At 44.7% G+C, this 17,875-nt stretch overlaps 1 protein-coding gene across 8 annotated transcripts in view; it reads left to right on the plus strand.

Moving 5' to 3' along the window:
* Positions 1–4,667: 4,667 nt before the first annotated feature.
* Positions 4,668–17,875, plus strand: part of SPOCD1 (SPOC domain containing 1) — a 54,617-nt gene continuing 41,409 nt past the window's right edge. For 3 of the 8 annotated variants that reach the window (XM_077337450.1, XM_077337454.1, XM_077337455.1), the window contains exons 1-4: positions 7,115–7,369; positions 8,441–8,582; positions 12,295–13,740; positions 17,174–17,221. In XM_077337450.1, the coding sequence (XP_077193565.1) occupies positions 12,307–13,740; positions 17,174–17,221 (1,482 nt within the window). In that variant the 5' untranslated portion in view covers positions 7,115–7,369; positions 8,441–8,582; positions 12,295–12,306. Of the gene's footprint in view, positions 4,763–7,081; positions 7,370–8,440; positions 8,583–12,294; positions 13,741–17,173; positions 17,222–17,875 lie in introns of those variants that run through there. The other 5 variants (XM_077337456.1, XM_077337457.1, XM_077337453.1 and 2 more) reach the window with 4 other exon arrangements.

Raw genomic sequence — 17,875 nt, forward strand, 5'->3', positions numbered from 1 at the left:
GTAGATTCTTATTTTTACAAAATTTAGAATGTGTCATTTTTCTGTTGTGTGACAAGACCCAACTATGGCTAAAACTGCTGCAGCTGAATGAAAAAATCCCTAAACAAATTAGACCTTTAAAAAAAATAACTTTTATGTACATTTCCCCCCTCCAATTTTACTTTGTATTATAGCATATTAGCTTGTATTGCAACCTCAACAGAATTGAGAAAGCAGGGCTGTTGCTTAATGCACAGGGGTGCACATTCTGTCATAGAGTAGAAATGTCAGAGCTTCATTTGTTGGAGGGCTCAACAGGCACAATTTCTGGTTCAGCACTTGGAACATGGTGCAATAAAGTTCTTACCTGCTTCTCCTCTCTGCTTCTCAGTGAGTTTGTTACAACCACAAGTGATGGTGGTTTATAGGACAGAAATATGAGAATGACTTTACTGAATAGAACAGAAGCCTGTTTTCTCTTGTTCATCCTGAAGAAACCACACACACCTACATGTTCATAGGTGGATTCAGGTGGGTAGTTGTGTTGGATCTGAAGCAGCAGGCCCAACATGGAAATCAAATTACATACATAGAGATAAGTTTGAATCCAGTGGCACCTTTAAAACCAATGGATTTTTATTCAAGGTGTGCGTGCGCACACAAGCTTGCACCTTGAATAAAACTTCTTGGTCTTAAAGGTGCCCCTGGACTCAGACTTGGCTCTAGCCATGTATGTGATTTGATTTCCAGATCTGGCCTGGTGAATGAAGTATACTCAACTGGATGCCATGTCTAAAATATTTTCCAGCAAAAGGCATAGTTTCTTTTCTGAAGCATGTAGGAAGCATGTGTAGTATTTGCTCAGTTGTGTACTGAGTGCTTTTGTAATGATCTTTAAACAAGCCAAGCTTTCTCCATGTGGAAATCTGCTGAAGAAACTGGGATTTAAATACAGGATCCCCACAGGTGGCAGTTGCCTATAGGGACAATCAAGGATGAGTTTCATAGTGGTCAGCACTCTTATATTCTCAGTTCCCAGCCCCTTCTACTCCAATGCAGAGTCTATGGAAACAAGGGGAGAAAAAATAGCAACCGGCTTATTGCCATAATGAGCCCCTGTATGCTGTGAGACTGCAGCTGAGGACACCACTGAGAGGGTGCGGTGGGGCTTAAAAAGAAACTACTTTGCACATGGCCTTTAATATGTAAGACAGCAAATGTCCTGTATGGAGGACTGTGGAGGTTATGCTTGCCAAGAGAGCTGAAAAATTAGGATGTGGTATCTTTGCATTATATACATTTTATATCCACCCCTTCCTATGGAGATCAGGATGGGTAACAATATAAAAAAATCTAAAGCAGTCCTCTCCATGTCCCCAAACAAATTTACAGTCAGGAAGAAGGGGGGGGGGGTCAGAGTTTCTGGAGTGATCTTCCTCAGTTCCCAGCAGCAGGGACAGCACTTTTTGTTGGTCTTTCCAGGCCTTGGCCATATGCTCGGTGTTGCAGGTTCCTAGGATCTTATTTAAGTCCCGCAGGGTCCTGATGTCTTTCAGCAGAGGGTTCCACCTGGCTGGGGCCAAGGCCGAAAAGGCCCCTACCAATTTCAGATCCATTGTGCTGGGAATACTAAGCAAATCTTGATCTGCTGATGTTAACACACTTTGTGGGGTTTAAGGGAACAGATACATCGGTCCCAGACTATAAGGCTTTAAAAATGTTAGCACCAAGACCTTGAACCTGATCCAGTCCAGAGCCAATGCAACTGGACAAGCACTGGTGTTATGTGTGCCCTTCACTGGGTCTCTATGACGCCTCATGCTACTGCATTTTGGACCAACTGGAGTTTCTGAAATTGGGAAATCCTGCATAGAGTGAGTTGCAGAAACCTAATCTAGAGGTGACCGAGGTATGGATCATCCTGGTTAGGCCTGAGGCTGAGAGCGGGGACTAGCTGTCTTGCTTAGCAGAGATGGAAAACTGCCAAGTGGGTAACATTTGTGATCTGAGCCTCCATTGAAAGAGGTATTCTGCATCACACCCAAGCTCTTGAGAGAAGGCACCCGCATTAGCTGGACTCCATCTTGGGATAGGAGATGTATCACCTGTCTGGATGCTGACCCAACAAGAGGACCACTTTCTTGACTGGATTCTACTTCAGAGCCTCTCCATCAGCCTCCAGGTCAGGCTTTCTCAGGCATGGTTTTGTGAAATGCTGGGGCTTCTTGACAGCCCTGGAAGGGTGGGAGTTAATTGATTTTAAAATATATTTTTAAATGACCAAAAAATAAATTTTTAATGACCATATAAGGTTATGTTGATCCCCTCCCCCTCCCAATGGCCAATGATGGACCTGGAGGGGGTGGGAAGGGGAGAGTCTCCAGGTGGGCATGTACACAGCTATACTTCCCAGCCATATTCTGCATGATAGTTCAACTTTTGGGGTTTCTCGAAGCCTAAAGAATGTTTCACGGGTTTCTCAACAGTAATGGTGAGAAAGGCTATTCCAGGCATTTGGCCAGATGGTCAGGAAATGGTGACAGCTGGCTGTCCATTATCAGAAATAGCTGGGTATCATGAGAATACTGAGGACAACACAGCCCAAAATTCTGGATCAATGGTGCAATGGGGCGCATGTAAGTATTGAATGACATTGGGGAGAGTATCACTCCATACAAGACCCAAAAATTGAGGGCCCATTGCTCTCTCCTATTGACATCCTCCTCCCCTGGTCTTGGATAAATGACTGCAGCCACCTTAGGGCCATGCCTTTGAACCCCTGTATCGACTAGACTAGCGATCCCCAACCTGTGGGCCGCGGACCACATGTGGTCCTTCGACTAATTGGAGGTGGGCCCCGAAGGACACCTTCTCCCCCCCCCCCGGCCCTTTACTTCATCCCCCCCAGCCCTTTACAACACACTTCGGGTGTTATTGAGTTAAAATTTCCATGAAAATAAAATGTTCCTTATGTTCATTGTTGTGGTGTGTCTGTATCTTATTTTGAAGGGATGTTTAAACATTACCATAGCGATCAGAGAGCGTGGGGGCAGTGGTTGAGAGTAGAGGAGTAAACTACCCCCCCCCACAAGGCATCAGTAAAAGGCATTGAGTGGTCCCGGGTGAGTGGTCCCCGGCACTGAGTGGTCCCCGGTGATAAAAAGGTTGGGGTCCACGCTAGATGGTAATCCACAATTTAATGATCAACTGCATCAAGTGCTGTCATCAGATCTAATAGAAACAACAGTGCCAACCCACCTAGATCTAGTTTTCTCTGGAGATCATGTATTGGGGTGACCAGAACCATCTCCACCCTATGGCTAGGCTGGAAATCAGACTGGAATGAGTCAAGTGATGTTTCTGCCAAGAACCCCTGTAGTTGTCTTGAGACCACCAGTTAAATCACCTTACTCAGGAACGCTGAGTGCAAAACCATGTGGTAACTGGCCAGATCCAGCCCTTGTTTTTTCAGTAATGGCCTAACCACTGCCTCTTAGATTCTCCAGGAAGCTCCCTAAGTCCAGGAATAAAGGTAAAGGTATCCCCATGAGCCTCTTGTGGCGCAGAGTGGTAAGGCAGCTGTCTGAAAGCTTTGCCCATGAGGTTGGGAGTTCGATCCCAGCAGCCGGCTCAAGGTCGACTCAGCCTTCCATCCTTCCGAGGTCGGTAAAATGAGTACCCAGCTTGCTGGGGGGTAAACGGTAATGACTGGGGAAGGCACTGGCAAACCACCCCGTATTGAGTCTGCCATGAAAATGCTGGAGGGCGTCACCCCAAGGATCAGTCATGACCTGGTGCTTGCACAGGGGATACCTTTACCTTTAAAGGTATCCCCTGTGCAAGCACCAGGTCATGACTGATCCTTGGGGTGACGCCCTCCAGCATTTTCATGGCAGACTCAATACGGGGTGGTTTGCCAGTGCCTTCCCCAGTCATTACCGTTTACCCCCCAGCACTGGGTACTCATTTCACCGACCTCGGAAGGATGGAAGGCTGAGTCAGCTTTGAGCTGGCTGTTGGGATTGAACTCCCAGCCTCATGGGCAAAGCTTTCAGACTGCTGCCTTACCACTCTGCGCCACAAGAGGCTCTTGAGTCCAGGAACAGGCTGATAATATTCCAGAGAGAGACCCAAATCTCACTGCCAGCATTCATCAGCCATGAAGGACATTAATTGAGAGGACATGTGGTTGTCTGAACAGCTACAAGGGTGGACTGGTGGTGCAAAATTGGACTCTTAAGATGGCCAAGGGTCTTCTCGTTCCCTTTCTAGTGGGGAGATCCTGGTGGAACAACATTTTCACCACAAAATAGCTTGCAAAAGCCTTGCAGCTAATATCCAATTGGACGATCCAGTTGGGACGATCCTTTATATACGGATCTAAAAAATCTGATATTTTCAAAAAGCCTTCACTGCCAATCTCATAAGCATTCACAAGCGTCTTATAAGATGTAACCAATATAGGTCCTGGCTTTGGTACAGTTGTCCAAATGACACTTGTCATTAGTGACTTGGCATGTCACTGGTGTATAGTGGTCTGATCACATGATGTTTCCAGCCTTTTATTCCCAACTTATGGTATCTTCATAATGATTACATCATAAAGTGTTCTGGGAATATTGGTTGCTAACTGAACTCTGCCCTCCAGTGTTTCCTGATTTCACCATTTGAGTTGTTCCTGGTGAATGAGGACATTTATTAACATACCAATGGGGATGGGGAAATCAAGACTGAGCACTGAATGAACCAAGCACAGGAACCAGCTGGAGATTCCTAACGATTGGTCAGTGTGTAGTGATGTCCTTTTTTCAAAATAATTATAGCTGCTCTTTTTTGACCTTCAAATACCATCAGCGAATCCGTAGCAACAGTCTGAGACACTACTTCCGGTGCAGATTGGTAAGGTAAAGGTAAAGATATCCCCTGTGCAAGCACCGAGTCATGTCTGACCCTTGGGGTGACGCCCTCTAGCATTTTCTTGGCAGACTCAATACGCGGTGGTTTGCCATTTCCTTCCCCAGTCATTACCGTTTTACCCCCCAGCAAGCTGGGTACTCATTTTACCGAACTCGGAAGGATGGAAGGCTGAGTCAACCTTGAGCTGGCTGCTGGGATTGAACTCCCAGCCTCATGGTCAGAGCTTTCAGACAGCATGTCAGCTGCCTTACCACCCTGTGCCACAAGAGACAGATTGGTAGTTGCAGGCTTATTGTTGGTACTTTGACAGTGATGCATGTTGCTCTTTGACAGCAGGACTGTTCATCTCGATGAACAATTAGACACAATAGTAGAGTTGTCAGGTCCTCCCTGGCCACTGGGTAGGGGATGGAGAAGCTGGGAACTTGCCGTTAAAGGTAAAATTTTAATTTAATCTTGATCAAATGCCAGTTGCTAAGAAACATTTAATCTGGTCAGCGGCAGTTCAGTTGCAAACTCCTTATCTACGATGGGAAGAATTTATGTAAAAAACTTTACAAGTAGTTTGCAGCATTTATAGCTGCACTTAACACACATCCCCACCCAGCAGTTAGTTTAAACTGGACTTTCCCCCTCAAAGGTATGTCACCTTTTCAAGGGTTGTGTACTGAGTCAAGCAAGTGAAGCTTAGATGGAAGCAAAGGTTTTTGATGTTCAGATGGAAACGAAGGTTTAAGGACAGCTGCGTCTTCCCTAGAACCAAACAGGTGGGGCAAGATTGCCAAGACTATGAGGAGTTGCTACCAGACCAGGGTGGGCAATTACTTTGGTCCAACAGCCACCTAAGTGCTGCACTTTTGAAGGTGCAGAGTTCAATGCAAGCTCTTCCTGTTTCCATTGCCAGCAGTTTCAGATGCAGAAATTAGGCAAGCCCTGTTGTGTAATCTATGCTTAAGGTTTCCTAGCTACATGCTGCAAAATCCGCATGGGGCCCTCTGTGGCAACACTGGGCATATCGGCCAGATGTGCATAAATCTAGTCTGTACGCTTCTTATGCTCAGGAGAATTCTGTATACCAAATGTATTTTTATCATAGATTAAAGACATTTATTTTCCAAGTATCTGAATTGTTCTTGGGTAACTGTGGGATGCCACTGTTCTAGGATAATTGACTGGGCTGGGTAGGTGGGGGTGTGTCTTTAAATAATTATTGTTCTTAATAAGTCTTCCTAACTTAGCCTAGGAAAATTCTTGGATATCTTGGATATGTAGAAGAAGAAGAGTTGGTTCTTATATGCCGCTTTTCTCTACCCGAAGGAGTCACATTCGCCTTCCCTTTCCTCTCCCCACAACAGACACCCTGTGAGGTGGGTGAGGCTGAGGGAGCCCTGACATTCCTGCTCGGTCAGAACAGCCTTAGTAGTGCTGTGTCGAGCCCAAAGTCACCCAGTTGGTTGCATGTGGGGGAGCTGGGAATCAAACCGGACTGGCCAGATTAGAAGTCCGCACTCCTAACAACTCCAACAAGCTGTACACCCACCTCCCCTTCCCATCCCCTCCAAGCCCATATTTGGTCATTTGGTGTCGGGGAAAGGGGCATGACTATATATGACCATAAGTGTGGCCCTCCTAATGTCCATGGACTACAATTACCATGATCACCTGCCAGCAGGACCAATTAATAAAAAAATAATTTTAAATATATTTTTTCAAGTTTGTTAAACATTGCGTGACATGACCATATATGGGGCCATATATGGTCATGTCGCCCAATAAATGTCAACAAACTTGAAAAATATATTAAAAATTAATTAACTCCCACCCATTCGGGAAAACCTTCCAGGGCCACCAAGAAACCACGGTTGAGAAATCCTGTTCTAGATGTAAAACAACAAGGTATGTATTTTTAAATGTAAGCTGCATGAATATTTTGTTTTTCTTTTTAACACTAGTTCCAGCATATAATTATAAACAGTTTTGCGTTTTTATATCTTTCTAAATTATAATTATAATATATATAAGTAAAAGGGCCAATTTGTTCTTATAGTTTGGAAATGTTTCTCTCCATCCTAGAGCAGGGGGAGGAACAAAGCCTAACGAAAGGTGAAATTCCCTTCAGGCACGTTCTCCCTCTGCCCCCCCCCCACTGTTAAATCACGTAGCCACGCCCTCTTTGTGACCCGAACTCCTTTCCTAACGGCTCTCCGGGTGGATTGTTTCCACGGCGCCCGCGCCCCCGTCACGTGGCACGCCGACCTTGTATGTGGAAGGGGTGTATGTGGAAGGGGTGTGACGCTCCGAGGGCTGAATGTGTGTGCACGTGCAGAAAAGGGGCAACCCAGCGAGCAGACGGAGGCACGTGCAGGGACTTTAGGCGGAGAAGCCCGAGCTCGCCCTTCTGGCTCCCGCCTTCCGTGCAAGAGCGGCGCAGTCGAGGGGAAAAGCGACCGCTTTCTCGAAGAGGGGCAAATAGGTGGGGCTCCATGTGACCGCCCCCACTTGGCTGCTGCGGTGCCCCGACTGGGGGGCTTTCCAGGAGGCAAAGGGAGAGGAAGGCTTGGGTTGTGAAGAATTCCTTCCGCAGCCCTTTAGGGTAGGGGTGGCCAAACTGTGGCGCTCCAGACCTCTGTTAACTAAAATTGCCGTGAACCACTGCCAATTGGTCATGCTGGCAAGGGCTCATGGTAATTGTAGTCTATGGACATCGGGAGTGCCACACTTTGGCACCCCTGTTGTAGGGGTTTTATATACTAAGAAGGAGGAGATGGGTGTCCCCCCCCCCCAGTGGTTCTCACAGCTACTGTGTTAGCACCTTTTGTGATAGTCTCCCAAGCCCTGATGAGGAAATTGGTGGAAAGCAGCGCAAAACAAAGCACTACTAATCAAGAAATTCAGTTTGTGCTGAGCCAGGGAATAAAGGATATAGCTAGCATTCTCTGTGCGTGTGGGACGGGGATGTACGTTGGTTTTGGGTTGCCAGCAAGTAAGGTGGGGTGTTGGAGAGTTGGAATTACAACCTATCCCCAAACTACAGAGAGAAGTTCCTCTGGAGAAAATGGCAGCTGTGGGAGGTTGAATGGCATTACCTACCCATTGAGGTCTTTCATCAAACCCTCTACCCTCAAACCTCCAGGAATTTCTCACCCCCGAGTTATGTTAAAGAGGGACGAGGTTCTATGCTGAGGCGGATCTGGTTGGTGCAAATGCAGAAATGAGGCTCTGGTTGGACTGTAGGCAGGAAGGGTGCCTTGAATGCCTTTCAGGAGCTGCCTGGCCATTTCATTCTGTGATCTTTTTGTGAGCTAAGGAATTGGAGAAAATGGGGCCAAAAATGAGAAAGGAATTGGAGAAAATGGGGCCAAAAATGAGAAAGGAATTGGAGAAAATGGGGCCAAAAATGAGAAGAGAAACGTCGATGGAAATGAGAGGCTGTATGTAGACAAAAATAACATTTAGAAAGAAGGGAATACAGGCTGAGGTAGCAGATAACCAGCTTACCCTGTTGCCTGTGTCATGTTAGTTACCATCATGTCTTCTCTTTCAGTTTAAATCTGGTTCTTTAGACACGGGACCTTGACCGACCTCTGAGCAGGGAAGATGGCGGTAGTGAGAGGAATGAGCCTAATGGTTAGATTTGCCAGAAATAGAACTTAAGTGAACACTTCGCACTAACTCTGAATAGCAAGGTAAAAATATAAATGTGCCAGAATGTATATAATTCTTGCAAAAATGGAATGCCCAAAGAAATAATGTTGAGAAAATAGACCATCATGATTGACAAGGCATTCAGAGTACTTAAAAATACAGACCAGGGAAGCGACGGTATCTTGAGGGAAGAATGCCTTCTGTGCCCTACATAGCTTAATGACATATTAGAGAACGGCTATACTGAAAAATAAAATGACAATTGGAGAATCCCAGAGGTGAAGACATTAGGGGGAGCATGAGATATTTAAAAGTAGAGAAAAAAACTTTTAGGCTGAGTCTGCATACATAGTGATGGTGTTACGGGAAACGGACATGGGTGTTCTTGATGTTGCCAAAACAACAGTGTTGAACAGGTGCAAAACCCAGGTGAAAAGTTGTATTATGCTTGCTGGCTTTTCTGAACACATATGGGATTCATGGAAGAAGGATACTCTCTCCAATCCACCAACTGCCTTTGATGCAAAAGGCAGTTATAAGGTTATAATAAGATATTTCGGCTCTATGTTGGCTCAAGTGCTTGTGCATTAGCTGATAGAGGTAGTGGTGTGGTTGTAGTGGTTTGGAGTGCGGACTTCTAATCTGGCATGCCGGGTTCGATTCTGCACTCCCCCACATGCACCCAGCTGGGTGACCTTGGGCTTACCACAGCAGTGATAAAGCTGTTCTGACTGAGCAGTAATATCAGACCTCTGTCAGCCTCACCCACCTCACAGGGTGTCTGTTGTGGGGAGAGGAAAGGGAAGGCGACTGTAAGCCGCTTTGAGCCTCCTTCGGGTAGAGAAAAGCAGCATATAAGAACCAACTCTTCCTCTCTTCTACATCTTCCTAATGCAGGTTTCAAGACAACCCAGTTCTGAATCCCTTTGTCTGCCAGTTAGTTTTCAATTCCTCCTTCATGGATGAAGTTCAGCCACCCAAATATCCTTTCTATCCAGTTTAGCATTCTGGCTCCCAAGAACAATGCTAACAATTATTTCTGTGATTATAGGAAAGGTCACCCATCCCTTTCCCAATGACTCATCCACCATTCAGATCTTCCTAGATCATTTCAGATAATCCAAATATCTGTCACAAGCAGATAGCGGGAGCACTGCAGGAAAGGTGCCTGCATAGCAGGTAATCCCAGCAACTGTGGCAGGACCGACACTGTTTAGGGAGGAAAAAACACTGAACATCAAGGTCATGTAGAGAGACATTCCTGGTAGTTGTTTTGTGTTTGTTGAACTTCTTTCCCCTGAAGCAACATGCTGGAGTTGCACCACATAAATCTTGCAGCAAAATCATACAGGAGTCTTATGACATCTTAAAAAGAGCAGTAGATTTGATAGCACATACTTTTTTTTGGGGGGGGGGAACCCACTTCATCTGATACCTCCCAATCATGTCTCAGAGTTTCATTTGTTTTACTTCCATCTTTCTCTAATCTGATTTAAAATTATCCTTTTGGAAAGATTGCAGTCAAAGTATGTTTTCATGCTATATGGATAGGAAAAGTGCACATTTTTAAAGGCTCTGTTCACGTTGGCATAACCCCCCTAAGCTAGTAGAGAGCTTTATTAGCTCACTGTAGTGCTATAACTTTATAACAATCTCTTGCCACAATCTGCTAGTACCTCTGAACTCCCAGCTTTCATTTTTTTTTAAGTGGATACATTTTTGGTGCAGGAGTATACCTTTTCCTTTAATTGACTGGATAACAAGAACGAGAGGTATTTTATATATTGTTTATTATTATTATTCAATTTATTACCCGCTGCTCCTGGCAAGCTGACTTGCGGTAGGTTACAAAATAATACCCCACAATAAAAGAACTATAATATCCCCATTAAAACTGTATATATCCCCACTGCAAAATCACTCCCCACCCCCAGATGCTATAGGCTGTCTCTCGGTGCACCCTAGGGGCAACAATGATGGTCCACCAGCAGCAATGGTCTGGCCTGGTGGTGCTCTCTTCTAGGGGGCCCATATGATCTTTTATGGCCCGGCCTCAACCATAAACGTGGCGAAAGAGCTCCGTCTTGCAAGCCCTGCAGAATGCTGAAAACTCTCACAGGGCCCTCAACTCATCCGGGAACTCATTCTACCAGGTTGGGGCCAGGACCAAAAAGACCCTTGTCCTGGTCAAGGCCAAGCAAACTCCCTGGGGGCCAGGAATCACCAACAAGTTACCACTCACAGAGCCTAAAGCCTAAGGGGGACATAGGGTAATAGGCAGTCCTTCATATGTGGGCCCCAGACTGCAAAACCTTGAACCTGATATAAAAGATTCAAACTTGTGGCAGTATATTGTTGCAAAGTTACTATGCTATAGTACAATAATAGTTACCAGGGGTGTTTTTTAAATTATTTTTTGATTTGAGCCTTCTGGTTGCAGGGGAGGGGGAAGACAGAGAGAAAATGGTGGCTTGCAGTAGGAAGTGTGCAAAATTTTAGTGGGGTGCTCTGTTGCCTATGTGAATGTTTCTGCATATATGGGGAAATGATAGATAAAATCTGCATGCTTTCTGTGTGGCATGAACACAGCTATGAAACCACAGGTATGAAAAGGTTGGTCTCTTCTACTCTTACTCTCCAGGGTTTTAGGCAAAGGTCTTTCACTTCACTTACCACACGGTCCTTTTAACTGGCATTGAACCTTCAACTTTCTCCAGGTGCTCTAGCTCCGAGCCGTGGCCCCACCCAGCTCTGCATATATATCAAAAAGATCAATGAGTTTGCAAAAAAGCACAAGCCTGACATAAAAAAGCCATTGTTCAGAAACCAGTGGAGGTACATTTTAATATCCCACAAGGCCCTGTTCCTATCAAAAAAGTGTCTGATTTTCAAAGGGAAATTGTAGTAAGGACATACTGTTATTAGAATTCAAATTCTTCTGGAAATGTATTTGCATTTTCCAGATCAGGCATTTATAATCTGTAAACGTTAGCAAAGCTAAGAAGAGTTTGTGTGTGTGTGTGATCTGTCTGCCTATCTGGGATTGAGATATATGTGTTTTTTTTTGCCAACTGAGGATTCACTTCATGGTAAAATGGATTCTAGATCCTGAAAGCTTAAACCACAGTAAATTCTTTCATCTTTAAGGTATCAGAAGACTCCAGTTTGTTCTTGCTTCTCTTGGATGGTTTTCATCGGAGTATACCAAGGACTTTTGGGGCTTGGAGATATGCAAACAGGGTTATTTCAATTCATTGTATTTTTTAAATTCTTCTACTTAAATGCTGATCAGTCTGAAACTCCAGGACAGAATAAGAATGGGATTTGAATAACTAGAATGAAATCATCCCAAAGTTACACGTGGTGGTGTTAGGCCAGTGTCTTTAAACGTGGACACAGGGTATCAGATATGTTGAACCTTACTCCATCTTACATTTTGCTTTGAAGAGTCAGACCTCTACAGTAATTATGACCTTCGCCTGATGCTGGAAGTGAGCCAGGTGGCTCAAGATATATCCCCCCCACACACTTTTTGCTTCATATGTGGTCTGGGAACATCCATGTTTAAGTATTTAAATCTGATATTGTGCCATTTGATTCTCAGTTGTGATCAGAATTGGCTAACAGGATGAGAGCAAAAGATGTGAAGGTGGGTGGGTGGGGGGTACGGCTAAGTTGGACAATATCTTGTGTTTCATTGTTACTGATCCTGGAGCACCCAGGCGAAATGAAAACTCTTCTTTCATATCACAGCTTTCTCACAGGATGAAAAAGCCGAAAGATAGAAGAACATGCAGCAGTCACTGCATTTCAGGAAAACAGCATTGTGATCAGGAAAGCCATCTCAATGAAGGTGGAGTCCTCCTTAGAAGGGAGGTGAAGGTAGCACCTGAAGGGGATATCTCCTGTAGTCCTGGTGGCAAAGAAGTGGAAATGGGTGAACCACAATTTGAAGGAGAGACCATGTTGGCTAACAGCCCCTCTGAAGGGTCTGCAAAACCAGGCAGAAGTAAAAGTAGTAAAACAAATATAACAATAAAGCCTTGTAAAGTGCTTTTGACAAACATTGACTGCACATTAAAGCTATCCCACAAATATTGTTTAAGACCCCCAAAGACGAAGAAATCACCACAGAAAATAAGGAATGCAAAAAAGATTGTTAGTTTTAAAATGCTTCAGGCAGGCCTGCGTGACTTGTTGAATAGACACCGCATTCAAACATCAGGGAACTCCAGAAATTCTGCTGTTCTGCCGGAAAACAAGGAAACGGAAAAGATGGAAAGTAGCTTGCTATTGAATAGTCCCGCAAAAATACTAAGTGAGGAAACAAATATCGATCAGAACGTTAAAAAAACAGCAAGAGAAGCCAGTTTCCCAGATAGCTCCATGCTGTGTGGTAGTGTTTTTACCAAGTTTTCTTTTATAAAATCAAGCCCTGAAAATTCTACTACAAGTATTTGTCATGCTCAAGAGAAGAAAGAGCCTGTAATGATTCTTGAGACACAGAGCGCTGTATCTTTTGAACCCATTGAAAAGTGTGTGGAACAGGGGGAAACACTGATTGAACAAACAGAGAGGAAAGAATCCTCTCATAGAACAGATATACTTGGGTCTAATTGCTCAGGAGAAATGTCTGTTGATGGTACCAGTCAGTGCAGCAGAATAAACCTGATACCTGTAACTCCTAGAGATACTTTGCAGATCACCAGAACTAACTCTGCTGGTTCACCTGGGCCTTCACTTCTCTGTGACTTTGAACCTTACCTTGTTTCATCACTTCCAGATGAGTTACCTAGAAAAAACACAGCTAAGAGACCATCAGAAGGAAGAAGGAATCAGTATTCCATACAGTCATCTGGTGGGGCAGTTGTCCAAGGGACTGTGGAAGAAAGGGATGCCCTAAACCAAACCAGGCCCCTGCCTAGGAAGGAAAATAATGATAGTTGCTGGTTTGAGCTTGAAGGGAATGAAGTTGTGAATGTTGGAGACTCCATGTATGCCACCTACGAAGAAGACCTATCCCAAAAGATACAGAATGGAGATCACAACCGTGATGTTCCACTGTCAGGATGTCAGTCATTTCTAGGTGATGTTACAAATATCAAGCACAGTGAGGTCAAAAAAGAAACAATGCAAAATGGAGGGATCAGCAATGCAGAAGAAGGGAATTCTCAACCAGCCAATGAAAGTCTTGCAGAGGTATGGTTGCAGTCATTGTCTTTATAGATAATGGTAACTGGGGAAGTCCGGAATGAGCATAGTAGATTGGTGAAAATGTAACTGTAGCTTAGAAACTGAGAACAAGCTAATTAAGACTGTGCACTGCCCTACAGTTAATTCTCAAGAATAATAGTGCTACCCCAACCAGAGTTCTAGGGCCAAAGACGCCAGCAGATTACAAGAGTGTAAGTCTGCTTTGATATGCTTGTTATATGTGTGTGATGGGTGTTACCACAGCTAGTTGTAGTTTGACACTAACCAGCAGCCTGTTTAGCCAGGACTTGTTGATCGGTTTTTTATTTTATTTATTTTGCTTGAACTTTTATTCCTTCCCATCTCAGCAGACTCAGGGCAGATCACAATATGGGTGAAATCACATAAACAAAATTATAAAAATACAAAATAAAAATTTAATTTAGATTTTAGGCATCATAAGATTAAAATGCTAATATTTCCCATAGAAATTTGTCTATCATATGGGAAAAGAGGGGTGGTGGTCATAATAACATAATTGTCACTGGGAGGTATAGTTTGGCACGTGTGAGAGAAGTCAGTGGGTTCAGATATCAGGCCTCAACTATTGGCCTGGCAGAATATTCTGCACACATAGGATAATGCACTTTCAATGCACTTTAGAAGTAGATTTTCCTGTTCCGCAAAGGAAAATCCAGCTGCCAAAGCACATTGAAAGTGCATTATCCTATGTGTGCGGAATGGGCCCTTGGTCTTGCAAGCCTTGTGGAACTACCTGAGGTCCTGCAGGTCTCTGACCTTGTTTAGCAGAGTGTTCCACAAGGCCAAGGCTGAAGAAGTCCAGGTTGATCTCCTTGGGGCCAGGGATTCTAGGTAGGTTCTGGTCACTCAACCTTAACCCTTTTGGGGGAATATAGTGGGAGAGTTAGTCCTGAAGATAGAGAACTCCCAGACCGCTTAGGACTTTGAAGGTGAGAACCAAAACTTTGAATCTGATTCAATCCTCAATCTGGAGCCAGTGCAACTGGGAGATCACAGGTTGTATATGGGCTTCTCCGCTGAGTCCCAGTTAGGACTCATGTAGCCACAATCTGGACCGTCTGCAGCTTCCAGGTCAACTTCAAGGGGAGCCCTGTGTAGAGTGAATTACAGCCTGAAGGGGACAGTTAGGTGGATCATGCTGACAGGGCACTAGCTGCCATGCATGGCAAAGATGGTCAAAGGCCAGGTGGGCAACGTTTGTGACCTGGGCCTCTGTAGATAATGAGGCATCTGGTGTCACACCCAGACTCTTGACAGTTGCTGAGCTTGTTAGTTGGACTCTGTTAAGAAGGAATTTCTGATTGTCACTGTGGGATGGTAGGTGAATTTCCTTCAAGCCAGGCTGGAGTATGGAGATTTTTGTTTGGGGGGGGGGAATCACGGGCATGAAATTGGGGTCACTGTGGGTAGGTAGATAGTTGTGGATTCCTACATTGTGCAGGGGGTTGAACTAGATGACCCTGGAGGTCCTTTCCAGCTCTGATTCTATGATTCTAAGAGTTGGGATTTGTAATGGTCCACCTGGGGCATAACGACCCAGCCAGAGGACCTCCATCTTAGCTTGGTTTAACTTCAACTGATTCCACTTGAGCTAATATGCTGCAGCGTCCAGGGCTCTGGCCATATGTGGAGATCAAACTGAGAATCGTATGTGGGGGGAATGACATGATATCAGAGAGGAAAGCAGGCCCTGAGACAAAGCGAATTCATTCATGGATTTCTTGTGGGCTCTGTAAACCTTGACAATTTCACTTTGAGCTTTAGTGACTCACAAATGTTTTGTAATCTTTAAGGTGCTGTGTGTATTTTGGGTTTCCTTAAGCAACAAGATAGCCTTTGTGCATTGCTGTTGCATGAGCAACACAGAAATGCAGCACTTGATCTACATGGGATTTCTATTCACTGGTGTTTTCCTTTGGTTTCACCTTGCATTTCCATTGGAGTTTTTTTTCATTCTGTTTTTCACCCCGCATGTGTGTTGAGCTTATTCTTGGTAGTGCATGGCTCTAACCTAGCGATCCCCAACCTGTGGGCTGCGGACCACATGTGGTCCTTCGACTAATTGGAGGTGGGCCCCGAAGGACACCTTCTCCCCCCCCCCCGGCCCTTTACTTCATCCCCCCGCAGCCCTTTACAACACACTTCATTGTTGTGGCGTGTCTGTATCTTATTTTGAAGGGATGTTTAAACATTACCATAGCGATCAGAGAGCGCTAGGACAGTGGTTGAGAGTAGAGGAGTAAACTACCCCCCCACCGGACCTCAGTAAAAGGCGTTGAGTGGTCCCCGGTGATAAAAAGGTTGGGGACCACTCTAACCCACCTCAGGCAGGTGGCACAACCCCTCAAGCTAAGGACCAAAGGAGAACTGTGAACCCCCACAATTAATTAGGACCAATTAATTAGAAGGATTACCTAGCCTCTCTTAAAAAGCACATCCTACCATAGAGCCCCAAAGCAAGGTGCAAGGGAAGGAAAAAGAACTGCTGGCACAAATGATCCTGCACACCTAGAACCAGATCCTCTCTGCACCCCCAGAGAGAATCGTCCAGGGTTTTACTGCAGTGCTTTCCAAAGCCCAGGGAAAGGGACCCTCTTTGCAAGTGCTGAGTGGTTGGTGGAAAGGCAGGTCCCCTGCTCACCAGGCTTCTGCATAAGATTCAGTGCTGCCTCGCAAACAGGCAGGCTTGCTTATTTGCAAAGAGGTGGTGATCATTCTTTTTTCCTACCCTTCCACCGTGGTGTGATAGCAGGGTGGGTGGCCTCTGTGAGCAGCTTATTATGGAGAAGGAAGAGAGTGAGGAAGGCATACAGTGGAACATGTTAGAAATGGGTTCCCCAGTGTTTTTTGTGATCAGCGAAGGGTTCTCCCTACAGGCTCAGCTGTGTCTGGCTCCCTTCTGTGCTATTTTTTTGCAGGGCACATTAATGATCGATAGACTTAACATGAGCTTATATGTAAAAAAAACTAGATGCCTAGCAGTACAGAAAGGGGAAATGATCACTAAATGTTCAACGAAGATGCCTACCAATAGTAAATGCAGCTGGAAGAGTCTTTCTATGCAATTTCAAAAAACACATCTACCACGAGACCACTAAGAAAAATAATTCAGTGCAGAAACACTGTTCCCCCTTTTTCTTTTGGGTGCAAAACACATACTCTGTAATTCCCCAGACAAAATTTAAAAAAAGGCTGCAGAGTGCAGGCACAAGATTCAGATTAAAGGAATGCCGATATGCAGTGCTAGTACACTGATAATTGACAGAAAGTTGGGAGTGCAGAAATGGCCGTTGATAGAGAGAGGAGGCTTTTGGCATTTTCTTTGTTAAGAGTCAGCCATTGGTGGGTCTAATTTGAAAATATGGCTTATAATTCATGTGTTCTTTTTCTGTCCAAGGAGGAAGACCGGTTCCATCAGTCTCATGGTGTACGAATAGTCTACTACGTATGTCCAATTCCTTCCTTTATTACTTTGGGGCACTCAGTTTGAGAGAGCTTGATGAGGAGTAAGGAAATTGTATCTAGGTTCAAATGTGGAATTTCATCTCCTATACATGTTTTACCATCGCTAGGCTACAGTATATTATGTGCTTAGTGGCCAAAAAGTTCATTTATTTTTAAGAGTGGCAAAGAAGACAGTTATTATGGACAAGGTGCCATCTCCCACCCAGCACTTTTACAGGGGAAAAGCTGGCTCTGATAGGATTCTCCTGCTTAGATGATTACCAAAACACAGAAAAAGCAGAGAGGGCCTTTTCTATGTTCCACTTGAGCTGTCGACAGAAGATGGATGCACTATTGGCAGAAGTACCATGATTTGGTTGTCTTAGTAAGGAAGAATAAAAATATAGCCAATTAAGCTTGGTTCTATTTTAGAACTGAAATTTTTTTCTGTTGCATAGAGGCTTTCCTATTGGAAAAAACCTCCTGCGAAACAACGGAATACATCACTTCTGGGGCTCGTCGAAGTCTGAAAAATTATTCCAGGGGTTCCTCCACAGTCAAAAGGTTGAAAGGCTGCCCTTAGAGGATTTAGGGTGAAAATGAATAGCTGTGTTCCCCTAAGGGCAGCCTTTCTCAACCTTTTGACTGTGGAGGA

The sequence above is a fragment of the Paroedura picta genome, chromosome 5, assembly GCF_049243985.1.
Source record: "Paroedura picta isolate Pp20150507F chromosome 5, Ppicta_v3.0, whole genome shotgun sequence".
Classification (NCBI taxonomy): Eukaryota; Metazoa; Chordata; class Lepidosauria; order Squamata; family Gekkonidae; genus Paroedura; species Paroedura picta.